Source organism: Lactuca saligna, chromosome 6 (genome assembly GCF_052625555.1).
Source record: "Lactuca saligna cultivar CGN05327 chromosome 6, ASM5262555v1, whole genome shotgun sequence".
NCBI classification, from domain to species: domain Eukaryota; kingdom Viridiplantae; phylum Streptophyta; class Magnoliopsida; order Asterales; family Asteraceae; genus Lactuca; species Lactuca saligna.
Genome location: NC_136422.1, coordinates 24133861 through 24153700, shown reverse-complemented (window position 1 = coordinate 24153700; position 19840 = coordinate 24133861). Strand labels below are relative to the sequence as shown.

General features: G+C 32.3%; 1 protein-coding gene across 1 annotated transcript; it reads right to left on the bottom strand.

Annotated features, from left to right (window-relative positions):
* Window positions 1–15335: 15335 nt before the first annotated feature.
* LOC145002026 (ultraviolet-B receptor UVR8-like) lies at window positions 15336–17731 on the bottom strand. Its single transcript, XM_078961336.1, has 5 exons — window positions 17599–17731; window positions 17335–17496; window positions 17099–17134; window positions 16882–17006; window positions 15336–16781 (listed from the first exon to the last, which is right to left on the bottom strand). Exons 1-5 carry the CDS (start codon window positions 17690–17692, stop codon window positions 15525–15527), a joined length of 1674 nt encoding a protein of 557 aa, XP_078817462.1. The 5' UTR covers window positions 17693–17731; the 3' UTR covers window positions 15336–15524.
* Window positions 17732–19840: the final 2109 nt, after the last annotated feature.

The following is a 19840-nucleotide window of genomic DNA, read 5'->3' as shown; positions in this document are numbered from 1 at the left end:
TGAGAATGTACGTAGTAACTTGGAGAGTTCTCGTAATTTCTTAATGTAAAATTTCTTGCGCTCTATAGCTTCTAATCCTTTGCTTCTCTCAAATTTTATATACAATTAGGTGTGAACAACATAAAAATAAAAATTGATATGGGAGGCCACAAACCATTTTTACTAGTTTTGGAATATCGCTAGTCAAGTATGGATAGCTATATATAGAATCAGACAATCAATTTCTTCTCTCGATGCCACATTCTAGCATTAAACAATGAATTTCTTCTCTGGAAGCCACGTTCATGTAGGTCATGTTCTTGTAGTTAATCTTGATTAATATCTCGTAAATTGTTAACGCATATCTTGGCTAGTGGTTTCATTTGTTTTCTTCCTCGCGTATAAATAAAAAAACTAATATATGTATATTGTTTATAAGGCTTTATCTTGACTGTTTCATCTTTGTTTCCTTCCTCACGTATATTCTATATATAAGATTTTTATCTTACTACTTTTATCTTTATATTGTATATAAGATTTTATTTTGACTACTCTTATCTTTGATTCTAAATACTGTATATAAGACTAAACTTGACTACTTTTATCTTTGTTTTCTTCCTCACGTAATAATACTAGGTTATAATATGTGGGAACCATGGTTAAGAAAGAAAAAAATACTATTGATAAATCTAAATCGTAAAGTTTAATAAAAAAAATTACAAAAATATTATTAGTTTACGAAGATAGATGTGTTGTGTGTAAGTTTATAACGATGGATTAAGATTAATATATACAATTGATAATTTTTAAAAATTTATAAAGGTAGATGTGTTGTGTATACTATCTTGCACGGGCCAACGGAATTAAAGGAGTTGAATTTGCTATAATGCATCTATGCTTCTTTGTTGAATTGGCTTATGAATTCAAAGTTGCTTGAATGACCCTTATATTTTTCTTTCTTCTTCATAAATCTTCCAATTAATAAGATGTTGTCTGTACTTGTTTTTTTTTTTTTACACAAACCAACTTATGTTGAAAATATAATATGAATATGTATGTTTAAAAAAACAATCTAATAACACATATGTACCGTTAAAACTTGAATCACAACAACTTTTCCGACCCGTAGGGAAGCGAGGGCACCCTTCTAGTTTTGAAGTAAAACTTGTTCAAAACTTATATTTTAGTTTATTTGCAAGATTCAATAATTTGATGTATATTATTTTTTAGAATCTTACAAAAATTATAAAACATGTAATTTTTGACAAAAGATTGACTAATTTGTTTTTGAAACAACAAATTATCCTAGTTTTAAATATCACTTATGTCTCTTAATGAACTCATGAACTCTGGTATGAGAGAGTCACTAATAATGACAAAAGATTGACTAATTACATTTTTTTAAGTATGCTATTTATGTGCTAAGATTCTATACAAAATAAATTTAACATTTTACATCTAAACCTTTTATTGACTAATCTATTATACGTTTGTATGTCTTATAGTGTAACTATTCGTTTGTAATAAATAATCTTTAAGCATGAAACTATGTTTAGGTAATGTCATTTCCAGCAATGTTGGCTAATAAAAACTTACACATAATTAACTTACTCTTGATTCCCGTGAACAATATCATTTCCAACAATATCGACCGATGAAAACTTCATGTGTTTCTAATGTGAACAACCTTGTTATAATTTTCTGTATTTTAAAGACATTGTTATTCACCCACCAATACAATACACTTACAGTTGAAGGAGGAATAAGACAATGCCATTAGAATAGGGGCCACAACAGGCTACGTGGAGACTATAAGCATACTGGGAATCAGGGGTAAAATGGGAATTAATTACAAAAAGTTGTTATTGTCTGAATAAATAGAGTATTGGGGTATAAGTTGGGTATGAAAAGATTATGGTTAGATATTTCTTCTTGTGTAGATCGGTAGCTTCTCAAATTGCTAACACTTTATCATTTGTCATTTCCATTTAATAAAACAATCATTTGATTCCTATTTTTATGTGAAATCTATTCTCAATCCATAGCGTGCATCTTATTGAGAGGTTTATATTCAATTTCCCAATTAACTCCAGTTGCTAGTCACACTCCTAAAATTTTACTATACATAATAGAAATCATAAAATTATAATTATATGAAATGATCACTCATCAATTTTGATAAGGACGCACATTCCCAACTCACAAATATCTTGATCGGTAATTTAGGAAAGAATGATTTGTCATACATATGGAACCTTTTGGGTATATGATGTATTTCCATAATGGATCCATCTTTATGTGTATGATCTCTCATAAATTTCCATGCTGATATTATATGAAAAGATAGTACAATGTCATTATCATTTATTGAAATATAAGTAAGTTGCCCATATTAGGTAAATAAAAAAACATTAAGTTGATTACATAACAAATCAAATTAAGTGAAAGAAGCTTAAAAATAGTTTAAAGTCTCATTAAGTTTATTACCATAAGAGAGCTACAGAATTTGAAGAACTACCACATTTAATTTATGTTTGATGTGATACATTACCATTATATGGAAATTGTATTGTGATAAAGAAATACCACATCAAATATAAAAACAAAAAAAGTAGATATGAGTTGTGGAAAAATCAACTCCAATTCATCAAATACAAAACAAACTAACTTATAAAATTTGATATTTTTATAACATCAATTTTTAAATCCGTTATAAATAAATACATAAATTGGTTAAATGATTTAATTTGAAAACATACCTCAAAATATAAAACTAAGAAGGTTTGTACCCCCATCACATTTTTATACCAATTAAATACATTCTTATTATCATTGTCCATCCATATCCACCATCTGAACAAAAGACATTTAAATCCTATTAAAAATGAGTTATTAAATTAATAAAATGGAAAAAACAATATACATATCAATATATAAACTTTAAAATTGCTAGCATTAGAATAATGTTTCCTTTTCGTGTTTCCTTTTCATGAGTTGATTTAGTGAGATTATCTTCATAATGTATGTCGATCTCTTGCTAATGAATTGGGAAATCTTCATAATATTAGACTTTTGAAGACCAAAGAGGTTCGTAGGAGGCTTTGACGATCAGAATTCATTTAGAGCTTGATTTGGAAGAGAATTAAGGCATAATTACTACTAAACTATTAGTTTACTTTGTTTTCATGATGTATTGCAATGTATGTTGGATTAAGATGTACAAGCTAATAACTAAATTGGTATATACTTGAATTAGAAGCAAAGGTTGCCTTCATAACTGGTAACTAATAAAATGACTTTTGGAGAGAGAGACCGATTTGTTAATTTTTTTATATGATTAATAAATTGTAACAAATGATTTATTAATATATTATATGATTAATATACTAATTAGAAATAATATTTAATTAATTAAGAATTAATCAGAAATTAATTGAAATTAATTCGGGTTAATTAGAATTGGAAGAGTAGTGGCTAACTTGTAATTATTCAATAGTTGAGTAAAATAGGGTTTCTAGAACCTTCTAAGTGTGGCCGGTTTTAGCTAGGTCTTTTAAGGTTTCTAGATTTATCCTATTAGATAATATTGGAGTTGGATAATTACTTAATTCAAGATATTATTATTATATTCAAATTAGGGTTATCCAAGTCTTCCTTATCAGCTATAAATAGGACCCCTAAGGTCTCAGAATTTCATCCACTCCTTCACACTCTTAAGAGTCGAAATTTTGCTCTAGCCTCCCATCTCCTCAAGTCCTTTAGTTATCAGGGTTTTGGGTACAAGCCATTAGAGACATTCAAGTTTTGGGTGCTTGTTTTCCAAGGAACTACAAGAGGAATCAATTTGGATATTTGTTATAATAATCCAGAGTTATGTAACCCTAATCTATATGTGATTTTCAATTTTCATTGCCTCTCTCTAGGGTTTCTTGATATTCATTGTTTATTGTTATCAATAGAGAAAACATAGATCCAAACTAGGTTGCATGTGAACTCAAATGTTAAGTGTTTTTCCACTCATATGTTTATTTTTATAACCTAGAAAATCGTCAGTGGTATTAGAGCATTAGTTTTCTATTTGATTGTGCATAATGGTGAACTGATCAAAATTAGGGTTTATGGAAATTAAACCCTAGAGGCTTCATATTTTCGTAAATGGTTAGGGTTCTTGAAACCCTAGCCTCCACCCTTAATTTCAAAAACGATAGGGTTTCTAATTTTCTTAATTATAATTCTAAATACCTTAAAGTTTGGATAATTAAAACTTGGTAACCCATATCCCTATTTTTCGAAAATTAGAAAGGTTAAAGGATTAGATTAAATTTGAATTATTTTATTAATTGTTTAACTGAAGATAATTATTTAATCCCTTATGAATTAAATTTGAGTTATTTTATTAATTTTTTAATTGAAGATAATTATTTAAATATATAATGATTTAAATTACTTTAATTGGTTAATTAAAGGATAACTGATAAATCATTAATTGGTTAAAATTATTTAGTTAAACGTTAATTTCAAAAATTAATTTTAATCTAGTATTTTGAAAAGTGTTAAAATATACCATATACAGATATCAAACAAATTGTATGAGAGGCTTTAGTATTATAGCTATAATGAGTATCAAATTGAGATCAAAATGACACAAGTGGTTAACAAGGACAACCCTTGATCATTGATAGGATCTCCAACATAAAACCTTCGGATGTGATAATGATCACATGACTTGTTTGATTTTATTGATTTGGATGTGAGTTACATGTATGAATACGAATACAAGTGTTTGAGTAACTATCAGTTTGTACGTAGTGTGAATTATACATGTGTATTTATATTCTAATCTAAATAACTAAAAGTCTGATATTTCTAGGATCCTCTTGAATAAGTATTCGCACATTGTGTTGACTTGGTACTTCCGGGTCTTAAGCTAGTTTAAAGTAATTTTCTGGAATAGATGAGTCTTTTATTGACTATTTATGCACAAACAAACAGTAAACAAGAAAATATAGCCATTAATCTTGTTAGGAAATAATGATAATATACAGGATCTTGATATATGTTTTGGAATCCTTAAGATCCGGGATCCTGGATAGGGTTAAGGATCATGACCCATATGTTGTAGAAATGTTTACACCTCTTTGAAGATATTGAAATGAACCTGTTTAGAGTCGCTACTCTTCTGATCAGCCTTTGGATATCTTTGGTCGTTGTTGGGGATCTCATATCAATTATGGCTTGATTTATTCATGAATTACTTCTATAACCCTACTGGTGACCATATATCCAAGAAACTTTCCTACCTTCATCCCAAAGTGGCATTTAGAGGGATTTAGGTTCATGTTGTATTGATCTAAAATGTTGAAGGCTCCTTGAAGATCCCTGAGGTGATCTTTAACTCTCTTATACTTGACCACCATGTCATCAATATAGACTTCCATGGTCTCCTTTAGTTTGTCTTTGAACATTCAATTCACTAATCTTTGGTATGTCCCCCCCCCCCCCCCCCCCTACATTTTTAAGACCAAAAGGCATGGAAATATAGCAATATATACATGTAGGGATTATGAAGCCAATATATTCAAATTACAACAAATAAATTAAACAAAAAATGATGTAATTAAATATAAACCGATGGTCTAACCCTCTTTTTAAATACTCTATCTCATTATGTATATATTTTAAGGTGTTAATGTTCTATCTAATGATGTAGTTACATGTGTACTTTTACACATAAAAAGAAACAAGCATTTAATACATAAACAGGTTAAATAAAAGAAAAAATAGTAGTAATAAAACTACCTTTAATGAAGAGAGAGATAAATTTAGAATTTTTAAGAATTTATGCGTAGAAAAGGATCTCGATGAAGAAGAAGAAGAGTGATTTCAGAAAAGTGTTTATGAAAATATTAAAAACCCTAAGAGTTTTAATGATAGGGTTATAAAACTAGCATAAAAATTCTTGTTTTGAAGGTGTGAATATAAACTTCCGCATCAAAAATCGGGTTTTAATGGTGCGTTGTGATGAATATGCACTAACAAAATCATTTTTAATGTGATTATACAAAATCATACCAAAAAACATTATAAATGGTGCGCTTCCTTTGTTTATTGATGCAAATCAGAATTTTATGGTTTTATAATGTGGTTTAATAGTTCAACCGCGTCAATAAGAAAAAAACTCATCATTTTGATGGAACAAGTCGGGTACCATCTCTTTATGATGCAGGAAGTCAACTCTCCTAGTCTTCCTCTTGTCCTCTATGCTACATCTTTATCCACTAGATAAAGCGGTGGTTCTTCCTCTCTGGCGAGTGAAAACGTTGGTAGACCAACACTGTTCTCCAGGTTCGGCTTATTTTGCTTCTTTGGATCCTTTTTGTCGCATTCCTTCTTTGCGACATCTCAATCTTCCTTTTACCCTTTGTGTAACAGTTTTGTCTATTGGTTTAAACATCGATTCTTTTTTACAACAAGTACTTTAGATGATAGCAACTTGCGGTTGACGTGGTTACCAATCGTCAGCAACTCTCTATGACCGATTGCCTTCTTATTCGGCGGGAACATACGCCAAAAGGCCTTGATCTCACGTCTGTTTTGCTATGTTTTTTGATCCAACATTCATCATGGTTGGCGCTAGGGTCGGCTATCGTACCAACCAATTGAATGAAGCTTTAACTTCCAAGTTAGGGCATAATGTTTACATAACTAGTTTTCTGCTCATTTTACTCAAGGAGAATTGTGGCGTACCTGTGAAAAGTTTGGGAGTGTCTTGGACGTGTTTATTGCCAAAAGGCTTTCAAGAATGGGATAATATTTTGCTTTTGTTCGGTTTTCTAAATTAGTGAACATTGATACCTTAATGTCTAAACTTTGCACCATTTGGGTTAGGAATTGTAAACTTGTTGCTAATGTGGCCAAATTTCAAAGGGGTCGTTTAGGAGGTAATGTGTCGGCTGTGGGTATCAAGAATGTTGCCACGGTTTGTCAACATAAGACTAAAGGTTTTTCTTATGCTTCTATTCTTAAAGGAAACAATGGAGATACGTTGTTGAATGAAACGAATATGACCAAACCAATTTTAGTGCTCGATGAGGAACTCAAATTAAAAGGAATTACGATTGTTTTCTTATTGGATCGGTGAAAGACATTTGTTCTCTTACAAACCTATGTGTAATGTTTTATAACGAAGACTTTAATAATCTTGGGTTACTTAGGAGGCACGTGGGTGTCATTAGAGTTTAACACTATTCAAGCTAAAGACAAGTTTGTGATGGTTTATGGAGGTTACAAAAACAAAGCACTAAGCGGAAAAATGTTTAACAATTAAATGATTAGGGCACATGCAACCTAAGAAAGATCGATGTCTTTCATATAAATGCAAGATACTATGAACTGTTAAACTACATAATTTTCCTATTTGAACTTGAATTCATTAGTATGAATGCATACCTTATTGATTGTTGAAATAAACAACCAAGAATCCTTTTGTTGATCTTTTAGGAACAAGTAACACAAGCATCATGCCTCTAGTTGTTCACACCCAACACAAGCAAGAAGGATATTAAGGAAAGATGAGGGAGGAGATCAGAATTTCAGCCTAGCTCTTTTAAGGAATGAGTGTCGAAAATCAAAGGCCTATGAGCCTTTATATAGTGTAGCCCGGAAATCCTAGATAAGCTCAAACCTAATATAATAATATTATCTTGAATTAGTAATTATCCAGCTTTTTGATTATCCTCCAAGGATTATTCTAGAACTCCTAAAACCATCCAAGGCTCTAGGTAGGTTCTAGAATGCCTCTTGTTCAATTATTAAACAATTACACTTTAATCCCTGCACTTTTAATTAATACTTTTAATCACAAAATAAATTCCCTTTAATTTCTAATTAAATATTAATTAAATATTATTATTTCTGATTAATATATTGATTTCATAATATATTAATAAATTATTTATTTCAGTTTATTAATCAAATAATAAATCAACATCTCTTTCCAAAATATTTTGTTCAATTGCTAGGTTTGAGGACAACTCAAAAGAATTATGCTACCATCAATTCAAGTTTATACCAATTATAGTTATGGGTTTTGAAATCTAATACAATAGTCTCCCACTTAGATAAATCTATAACTATAATTACCAATATAACTTCAAAACTGACCAGTAAATTGTAGCTTCCAAAAGTTGCTGTCGAACTCTAACCGAGTCAGTTACATGTCCTAAGATAAGTAATCATATAATCATCTATTCTACAAGATATCATCTGGACATGAGACATGGAATAGAATCAATCTCATTCTATAATACTTTGTTTCTCGATTTCTGATTTGTAATGACATAAAACTTCGAATCGAATGCTTCAATTTAGTCCTGGTCGGGCCCGATACTATAAGTCAACACCAAATCACTAAAGGGCCCAAAGATATTTTTTTTCTTGTTAAGGTAAAAGGAACGAATAAACTTTGAGTTCTATGCTTGCACCATTTATTCATCAAATGATGCACAACAATACGTTTTATAACATCAAGTTACTGATGCGTTTTCGTATCATCAACACACAAATTATTCATAACCACAACTCATATATCTTTGTCTCAAGATTATAAGATGTTATCTTCTCAGAATTACCTGTGATAAATTCCATGAAGTAATTCTTTGAGCGTGGGTTAATCCAATACTTAAATCTCCATTAAAAGTACTCATGAACATTACATCAATATCATTGCTATATCTAAAACTCTTTAGACAATCTACAATCTAATACATGACAATCTTGATTCACTACTTACTTCCAAAAGTATGATCGACTGTGGAATTTGAATAATCGAATTATTAGGAAAGTATAACATGCAAAAATGAAACACAATGATAAATTAAGAATTGACAAAAGGTAGTAAACAAACTTATCGTCGGTCAAGGTTATGACATCTCCTCTCATCACCACATCACCTATTTATCATCACCTATCTATCATCACCTTTCTATCATCACCTATCTCTCATCACCCGTTGCTACCCAATATATATTTATAAGTATAAAAATACGTATACAATTTAAATCACATAAACATGTATAAATCGTTTAGCTAGCAAAGATATCAAGAACACATATAATATGCACACATAGCATGTAATATATATTAAATACTTCATATCTATGTGTAAGATGAAAGTAACTATGCACTCATTTGTTAAAGTGATGATTTCAGACTCGAGCAGCGCTTCGCTTCTAATAATTCTATTTTCCTTTGGCGAAACCTAGTATCATTACCGCTAGATTTTAGTCTAATATTTATCGCAAATATTTATGAGTGATATTGTTTTATTGGTGTTAAACAATACTTTTCAACTACTATGTACAGACAGGGGCCAGATATGAAACATCGGAGGGCAGGACCATTTTGGCATTTAAGCACTTCTGAAATCCAACAATCCTATGCAGCCCTTCAAACCAGATTTCCCGTACCGCGAGTAATTAAAAGATATTATAATAACCCTTTTTATATTATATTATATTATATATATATATATATATATATATATATATATATATATATATATAGTTTATAAGTTCATAATAACGATATTGGATTTAAACATAAGCTAAACTTAAAGTATGGTAAACATAACTCACTTACTAGGAGGTTTGCTAAGAACCAGTCTCTACGGGGGCTAAACTTCCGAGCCAAAAACTCTTCTTCTCAAAGCCTTCTGGCGCTCTAAGACTCACCTCTAGCACTCAGGAAGTGCTAGGGAATAGGAGAGGCTAAAAGGGGTGTTTGAGAGAGAAAGAATGAGAAATGTGTGAGTTTTGTGGTGATTTGTGCATCTATTTATGGGTTGAATCCGGTTTGAATGTGGGTCATTCCCTTGCTAAACGTTGGGCATTCGTCGCCAGGTGTCATCATCCGGTGCCAAGCCGTGGCGAGGAAGCAGTGGCTCAGGTCGTGTCACGTGTTACTCTCTGGTTTCGCTAAAAACTAATTATCTTTTAAAATCCATAACTTTTTCATACGAGATCCATATTTGACATTCTTTATATCCACATGTAGGTATCGACAGGATCTACAACTTTCATTTAGACTCTGTCGGCTAAGTTTGATTTTATATTAAAGTTATATTTTAACAGACTTAGACGGTTAAAATCTGTTAAAAATTCATAACTTTTTCATCCGACGTCCGTTTTCGACTGTCTTTATATCGTTAAGATCCTATTAATGAAATCTTTAATTCTCATTTATGTTGTGTCGGCTAAAAATCGATCGATTTAAAATTCGATTTCCGGACTGTGCATTGTTATGCTAAATCTTAGAATAATCATAACTTCTTCAAATGAAGTCAAATTTAGACGTTCTTTTTTTATATGCTCTTGGTTTAACATATATTATGACTTTCATTTAGATCGCTAAGGCTAAAAAGTAATTTATCAAAAATTCACTTTTTACGTTACGTGAAGTCGTGCTGGTTTTTTTCACAAAACTTCGACGGGTCATTACTTCTTTGTTATAAGTCGGATTTCAATGCTCTTTATATATACGGAATCCTTGTAACATATACTATAATTTGGTTAAGATTATCTTTCTCGGGTTTGTAGAAGGTGGGAGGGGGAGACTATTATTATGGATAATTTTAATGAAGTTAGGTGTGAAAGTGAATGATATGGGTCAATTTTCAATGCTTCTAATGTGGGTGTTTTTAACAATTGTATTGCTACTACTTCTTTGTTTAACATTTCGCTTGGTGGGTTTTCTTTCACTTTGGTCTAACAGAGTTGTGGGCAAGATGAGTAAGCTTGATAGATTCCTTATTTCTGATGGTCTTCTGGAGGTTTTCCCTAATATTTTAGGTGGTATTCTTGACCGTTATCTATCTAATCATCGACCTATTCTTTTAAAAGAATTAGTTATTAATTATGGCCCAACGCCTTTCAGAGTTTTCCATTCTTGGTTTTCTGTTGATGGGTTCGAGCACGTGATGGTGGACTCTTTGATGAATGATGGAATTATTAATTCCAATTCTATGGTTGGTTTAAAAAAGAAATTACATGTATTAAAAAAGAATCTCAAGTTATGGAATTCTCAAGTTAGAGAGTCTCGGGCTGCTTCTAAAGTATAGATTCTCAAGAAACTTGTTGATATTTATCGTAAAATTGATCAAGGTCTAGGTATGGCTTCTGATTCAGTGGATTGGGCGGCTCTTCTCAAAGAGGGTGTGAAGATTGGAGTTGAGGTGACTGATGTGGCTCAAAAAGCTAAGATTAGATGGGCTATTGAAGGTGATGGAAATTCTAAATATTTTCATGGTATTCTGAACAAGAAGATAAAAGAATTAGTGATTCGTGGTATCTCACATGATGGCGATTGGATTGATGATCCGTCTCAGGTGAAAGTTGAGTTCTTGGAGCACTTCAAAAATCGGTTTGCTAAGCCCCCAGTTGCTCTTTTCTTGGTTAATCATGCATTTTCTTAATATTCTTAGTGTTGATCAGGCCGCGATTTTGGACGATGACGTGTGTCCTGAGGAAATCAACAGAGTTGTGTGGGATTGTGGGACTGTCAGGATCTGATGGTTTCTCTTTTGATTTTATTAGACAGTTTTGGCTTATTCTTGAGAAAGACTTTTTTATTGATGTTAGGGAGTTTTTCAAGTCTAGTTCCTTTCTAAAAGGGTGCAATCTATCTTTTATTGCTTTGATTCCAAAATTTAATGATGCAAGATTGATCAAGGACTTTAGACTCATCAGTCTTATTAGCTTTCAATATAAGATCGTGGGTAAGATTTTGGTCAATCGTTTGGCTACGGTGATTGATGAGTTGGTTAGCTGGGAGTAGTGAGTGTTTATTAGAGATACTCAAATTCTGGACGAGCCTTTCATCAAGAATGAGATTATTTCTAATAGGTTTTACACAAAATAACATCATATATGCTCATGCAAACCCTAAAATTTGGATCTAGGTTTCTCTATTGTAAATGCAATTCATCCAAGACTTATAAACCCTAGATCTAGCATACATATTTCAAAATTATCACAACAAAACAGATCTAGATGATTACCTCTTGAACAATGGCTTGAATCTTCTTGTCTTGGAGCTTAGAGTCGCAAATGTTACTCCTCTAACGGCTTACAAACACCACACAAGCAAGAGGATGATACTGGAGAGAGGGGAAAGTCACAATTTCAGATATGAAGACTCTTTAAGGTTCAAGTGGCCGAAAATTGGATGCCTTAGGGTCTTATTTATACTAGTGTTGCTAGGGTTTCAGTCTAAACTCTAATGGGCAGCTTAGGCCTTAAGCAATCCAAGGAAGCTTCTGGAATAGGCCCCTTATGGTCGAAATTAGGATGAACACATCCCTAATTTCGTCCATGCCTAGTCCATGAGGCTCCTCAACCCAATACTCAACTTTCATACATTTGACAGTTTAAGCCCCCTTTATTTAATTAATGTCTTTTAGTCATAGAATTAATTTTTAATTAATTCTTGTCTAATAATTAAACTGTATGATTTCTCCTTTCATATATTATTCATATAATATATTAATAAACCATATTAACCTCTCTATTCATAAATCACCCTGTCAAGTTGCTTTGGTGAAGTCAACCTAAAAGGACCATGCACAACTGGGTCAAGTACTTACCAAATATAGTTACGGGCGTAGACACTAATCCAACAATTTCTTGGTGTATGAGAAAGAAAAAGAAGGTTGTGGTGTTTAAAGTGGATTTTGAAATGGTTAGATGGGATTTTCTAGATTATGTGCTCCGCCTTATGGGTTTTGGCCAAATTTGGAGAAGTTGGATTCAAGGGTGCCTTCAGTCTTGTAGGGCCTCTGTACTTGTTAATGCAGCTGCTACGAATGAGTTCCAGTTTTATAGAGGCTTAAGACAAAGGGATCCCCTATCTCCTTTCCTTTTTATTTTGGTTATGGAGAGTTTGCATGTTGCCTTTAGTAAAGTTGTTGATCAGGGGATTTTTTTGGCCATTCATATTGACTCGGATGTTGATGTTTGTATTTCTCATCTTTTCTATGCAGATGATGCTATTTTCTTGGGGGTAGAAAGAATCTAATTTATTTTCTATTTTTCATGTGCTTCGGTGTTTCTTCTTTACTTCGGGTTTGAAAACTAATCATTCTAAGAGCTCTCTTCTTGGTATTGGAGTTCCTTCTGAGCAGGTGTCTATCTTGGCGAATCATATAGGTTGTGGTAATATGACTCTTCCATTTCTGTATCTTGGTTTGGTTGTTAGTGGTATGATGAATCGAATTTCATCTTGGAGAGAGGTGGTGGCTAAGATGGTGTTAAGACTTTCTAGATGGAAAGTTAAGACCCTTTCTATTGGTGGTAGACTGACTCTTATCAAGTCATTTTTGGGTTCTATGCCTACTTTTTTTATGTCCCTTTTTAGGGATTCATATTCGTTCTTCAACATATTGAAAGCTTGTGTAATAACTTCTTTATTGGTGCGGATTTGGAAGAGAAAAAAATTATGTGGGTTAGTTGGAAAAAAGTTTTAATGCATAAATCTAATGGTGGTCTGGGGTGAGCAATATTTTTGCTCTTAATTTTGCCCTTCTTTTCAAATGGGTGTGACATTTCTTACTTCTCTTGATGTGCTTTGGGCCAGAGTTGTTAGGGAGATTCATGGTGTCAGTGCTTTTATTGGCGTATCTCTGCCTGCAGGGAGTTCCTCTGTTTGGATTGACATTTTGAAAACTATTTTCCAAATGTCAGAGAAAGGTTTTGATCTTCTTTGGTTTTGTAAAAGAAAGGTGGGTGATGGTGCTCTTACTTGTTTCTGGGAGGATGTTTGGTTTGGTGATGCTCCGCTTAAGCTTCACTTTCCGATACTTATTAATATGGAGTTGGATAAGCATATTCAGGTTGAAGATAAATTCGCCCAATCTTCTTTGATGTTATCTTTTCGCAGGTTACCTAGGGGAGGGGCCGAGAATATGCAATGGTTTGAGTTTCGAGCTTTGATTAATGACATTTCGTTAGCCCCGGTTAAAGATAGGTGGGTGTGATCCTTAACTGGTGACGGGGAGTTCTCTGTGTCTTTAGCACATGGGTTTTTGGATGATGTTGTGTTACCTGCATCTTCTTCTCATACTTGGTGGTATAGAATGGTTCCGATTAAGGTGAATATGATTGCTTGCAGGGTGTCTTTGGATAAACTCCCTACACGTGTGAACCTAGATAGACGTGATTTGGATATCCATTCTTTACGTTTCCCAGTTTGTGATTCTGCTTCTGAGAGTTCTAGTCATCTTTTTTTCTCGTGTCGGCTTGCCTCGGAGGTCCAAGTTCAGATTTGTCGTTGGTGGGGTCTTAATGCGTTGAGTCTTTTCTCCTTCTCTTGTGTACTTGGTTAGCAGGTCTAAGGCTTTTTGGGAATTTGAAGTCTTGGTTGGAAGGCATTTTCTTCTCTGCTTGGTGGCATTTATGGAATTTTCATAATGCTATGCTTTTTGCTACTTTGAAGCCGAAGTTCGGAGATTTTTTTGATAAGTTTGCCATGCAGTCTTTTTTATGGTGTAATGTTAGGTCAAAAAACAATCTTAACCAGGTGGGTTGGCTTCAAAACTCTATATGTGTTGTTGATTGATGTTGTTTTTAGCTAGTTTCTTGTTAGTCGTTTTTTGCTTTTTTTTTTTTATAAAAAATCTTTAGCTGTTCAAAAAAAATCCTCATGCCAACCAATGTCGTTTGTACTAGTGAATAATGCCACATGGCAAAATAAGGTGTAGAAAAAGGGACACATGGCACGTTAAAGATCTTTTTATTAAAAGAGATGGATAGTTTTGTTTTAATCTTCATGTATTTTAGGAAGTCAATTGCTATGTAGCAAATCTAATATAAACTATTCCTTAAATCTATATATGTCTACAACAAGACTTGAAACATCAATCTTAGTGAAGGATGACAACACCTGATATCGTTGTGCTAAAAGCCCTTTGGGGTCGACAATGTGATACTATGATATGAGACCTCGGGTTTCCCATATTAAACACAACATTGGGCTTGTTTGTTTGTTTTATTTCATTATTATGTTGAACTATGATATACACGAGACATTGTGTTTCTTAAAAAAGGTTCAAGCAAAACATCTTCTCAACTTGAATCACACATAATCATAAGGCATAATCACGAAAAGTAAGGTTTGTCATGAAAAAAAAAATATTTTTAATTAAGATTATAAGCAAAAAAAAAAAAAAAAAAAAAAAAAAACACTAGCAACTTATTTCCAATATATGAAAAATAAGTTTCTATTAAATGAATGTTACTAAGGTCAACCATTATGCATGCTTTAGATAGATATCTTACTAGACATGGGTGCAATTATCAACACAATTAATATACAAAATTCTCACCTTTATTAATCCATATTAATCATACAAATAACTGTCATACATAAGTACATATCTTACCTAATACTTACAACCCAAGAATCTTTAATCCAATCTATAAATTTGCTACTTAGAACCTTTAAAACATCATCAAATTACTCATATATCATACAAAATACTAGATTAAGACACCTTAATGATACACACTTGTTGAAGATTCAAGACACTCTTTGATCATCTCCTTAATCTTTACATTCATCATCTTATCTTTCACACTTGCAAGCATCTTACAATAAAACATTTCAAGTCTTACAAGCTTTCCATAATCACAACTCTCCAACATATCCTCCCACTCTTTACCAACATCATATGAACTCTTTAAAGACAACAATAAATCTTTCTCCTCTTCAAAAGGCTTCCCAAAAATCATACCATGAAGTATGCTTGCATAATGCTCCATTGTTGAAAGCTTAGAATGTAACAAATCTATCTCTTTCATTGCAAGATTTAGTTCCTTCTTCATCTTTATGATCTCAAACGAATCTTTTTCATCTAATTTCTCACTTTTTTTAAAATCTTCTTCTAGTGGTGGCCATAACACAAGATTGGGGGTAAAAAGGTCATTTACTTGGCCATTTCCAAGAACCCCACTTCTCCCTCTCCCCCATGACCAAAGCTTATATCCATTATCTGCAAGAAGAACAGTATGTGCAGCCCCACAAGCTACTTGTAAAGGATCTTGAAAGCAAGGGTATTTTAGTCCATTACATGGTATCAAACGTGGAGTAACCGCATCTCCACCATCACTTTCTGTAAGGCCTAGCCCATTTCCCATTCCAAATGACCAAACATACCCTTCTGATGAAACAACACTCGTATGAAACAACCCACAATCCACTGATATCAACCATATATTTTCAGGTATCCCTTCAACGATTTCAGGGTATAAAGAATCCTTAATGGTGCCCTGCCCGGGCTGCCCGAGCTGCCCGTGATCCCCAAGTCCAAAACTCCAGCATACACTTCTTAACATGTCGCCATCTGTTTTTGAGAGTATAGAAGTGTGAAAGGCTCCACAAGCTACTTCATATGGTGTGTAAGATGATTCTTGATTGAATGTTTTAATGATTTGAGGAGTTGTTCGAATCTCTGTGTCTCCTAACCCTAGCTGCCCGTGATTGTTGTTGCCCCATGTATAGCAAACAAGATTGTCATCACCTTTATATGTTTCTCCTGTGCTAACTAATGCTACAATGTGTTCATTTCCACATGCTACTTTGACCACAGTTTGACCATGGAAGTTCCAAACGGGTATTGGAGTGTATGTAGGGACAAGAGAGAATTCACCTTCTGTTAAACTATCTTGTGGAGGACAGTTTCCCCACATCCAGAGGGATCCAAGATTGTCTATGGCAAGTGACATCATTCCTCCAGCTTTTATGGAAGAAATCTGGAAGAAGAAGAAGAAGAAGAAGAAGAAGAAGTTGAATTCGTGATATGAATTATCAGAAATTTACAAAAGGAAAGATGAGGAGAGCTTAATTTGAAACCTGAAGTCGTGATTCAGTTTTTGTTATTGGTTCATCTGTCAAGGCACTGGGAGGGTGTAGCTCATTGAAGACCTGTACCAGAGATGGAACTAAGGAGTTCCCTCCATTGACCCCGAGTTGACCATCTATGGTGGTGTGAAGGATGCAAAATATCATACTTATAGAACTGAATCAGAGCTTATATAATGAGAATGAAAAAAAATCACGAAAAGGATACAAGTATTGTGACCCCAGCTCCAAACTGAACCATCATCTGAAACAATTAGAGTACGTCAATAATTCGATTCTTCTGTTGATCGTATCTGTTTCGCTAATCTGTTAATTTGGAGAATTTTTGTGCTAAAAGTTTGTATTCGATGTATTTCTAAGCTTGTTGATGGAGATAATTGGATTTTGGAGTGCTTATTTGAGGCTTCTGAATGCGAAAAAGAAGAAGAAGAACGTGGAATTTACCAGAAAGAGCGAGACTGTGGTAAGAACCGGCTGATACTTGGACGATTTTGACCTTTTCTGTGGAATTAAATTCAATTTTGGCCGGAAAAAGGCGATCGAGCTCCGAACCGGAGCCAAGGCGGCCGAAAGTTCCTCTTCCCCATGAATACACACTCCCATGACCTTCTCGCATAAAATCAAAATCGAATCCGTACATTAGCTACATCGTTTATTTATTACAGAAGTAATGAAGAGAGATAGAGCTTGTAGATGAGGTTTCATTACCAGTGAGAGCGAGCGTATGAGCTTCTCCGGCAGCAAGTGCAATTACTTTCCGAGATAGGCTACCTGAATCGACATATATTCCGGCGTCTGCCATGATCTCCGGCTAGAGATCGATCTCCAACTTTCCAATCTCCCTCGCATTTTAGTTTTATACAGTTTGGAGCATGATGTCATAAATATATTCTATTAAGTTATTCATTTTTTTTTCCAAAGAGGTTTAAATAATTATGTTTTAATTTCATTAGATGTTGTAAAAATTTTGAATTGCTATCAGAATAAGTAAAATAGTTTATATTGTTTTGTTAAATAATCAAAATAATTAATAGTTAAATAAAACCAAATAGAAACAATTTCAAAATCAATCAACTTCTATTTATCCCATCAACACTCTAATCAAGGATTAAAAATCCCATTAAACTTCTTTCTCTAGATTATTAACAAGTCATTTCATAAATCACAGCAAATTTCATTTTCCAATTTTTACTACAGTGCATCCAAACTATATAAATAAAAGTGCTTTTAAGTGGATTTTTTTTAAATAAAAATCTAATGTTATCTTATTCATTGTTTTTATCATTTTATTATTGTTTATTCTATCTTTGTTTGTGTAAGTTTTCTATTTATAATTGGTTAAGCTTTATGTGGCCTACCAAATTATTGAAAAAACTCATGACAGTAATATGTTAATTAACATTTTTTGGAAAAAGTTTTGGTTCGAATAAGTTCTTCCAATAGTTTTTCAATTGTATAGGTTCTATATAAGTTTCTAAATCATTTTTATATCTAAAATTATATCAACACTCATAATCTATAAATAAAAATATATATTTAGATTTTTTTTTTGTAACAGAAAATTTAATCTATTTATAAACTACTTTTAAATTCATATATATCAAACTTGAACTCTCGACGTAAATGATGACAATTGACAACATATAATATTGTTGGGCTAGAATCATCAATCTGATCATATAGATGTTTTTAAAACTATTTGTTACACTTATCTTTCATCTTTCATTATCGTATTACGTCACTCCTTTGCTCCATCTTTCAAATCATGTTATAATCATCGTTCATCTCCAATTAATTTTCTTATCATTCGATACAAATAAGGGATCCCTACAAATAATAATTATTAATTTTAAACATTTAACCTACTAAATAATAAATAATATAAAATTAATAATTATTAAATAAATCCACTAATACACATTAAAAAAATTAAAATCTTCATGATAAATAAAATCAAATCACTTCCAACTAAAATATATAATATAATAATAAATGTATATCTAGTCTTTGTATTCATCCTAACTAAGTTTTTTCTATGATTGTTGTGAAAAAAAAAATATTTAACTCACTCGAAGATGATAACGAAGACGATATAACTTATGGTAAATGGAGAGTAAAATAATTGTGTAACAAATGTTAAGAATTAAATAATTATTTGTTGGAGATCAAAAAGTTAAATTTTTTTTTTTCAATAAAAATAATGGTCAAAATATGAGAAAAGTAAACAAATACCATATGGCATGATCAAGATTCAACAAAGTCGTTCTAGAGAACATTGTATCCCGAACGTGACCGATGAGCCACATCAGCACCCACCCCTTACATGTGGGTATGAGAACATTGTATCCCGAACGTGACTGATGGGCCACATCAGCAACCACCCCTTACATGTGGGTATGATATAACATTTGGTATAATTAAAAGATTTATTGATTTTTGTCAATTATCTTTACAAATTAAAATTATACTAATTATCTTATGTACAAATTAAAATTATACTAAATTAAAATTATAATATATTCAACAAAATCTTTTGATCTTATGAACAGTCACTTATTCAAACTTTTGGAGTTTTTGATATACATCTTCATTGTACTTATCATTTTTGTTACAAACTCATTTGTACAAATCGACAAAATGGCTTTAGATTTAGAATAAAGTCAAATTTGGCATAACAAACTAAAATCGAATTTGGATTATAATTTTAGGGACTGGGACATTTGAACAAACATCTTTATTATGATTTATACGTGTAATATGTCATATAAGACGTTTTAAGATTATTTAGAACAAGAAATCAAACTTCAAAAGTCGCAATCAAAAAGTATGTCAAAAATAGCAACTAAACAACTTAGTTCATTTGATAGGTATGTTTTTGTTTTTATCGTGCATCAAGAATGTTTTATAATGGATTTATTGTTTCCAGATAGAATATCACTTTAGAGCTATA

Excerpts from the sequence above, each read along its gene's own strand:
- LOC145002026 (XM_078961336.1), bottom strand. The coding sequence starts at position 17,692 with ATGGCAGACGCCGGAATATATGTCGATTCAGGTAGCCTATCTCGGAAA. Across the intron at positions 17,497-17,598 it reads TCATACGCTCGCTCTCACTG|GTCATGGGAGTGTGTATTCA; the intron begins GTAATGAAACCT and ends TTATGCGAGAAG. Across the intron at positions 17,007-17,098 it reads GAGCTGGGGTCACAATACTT|ATGGTCAACTCGGGGTCAAT; the intron begins GTATCCTTTTCG and ends ACACCACCATAG.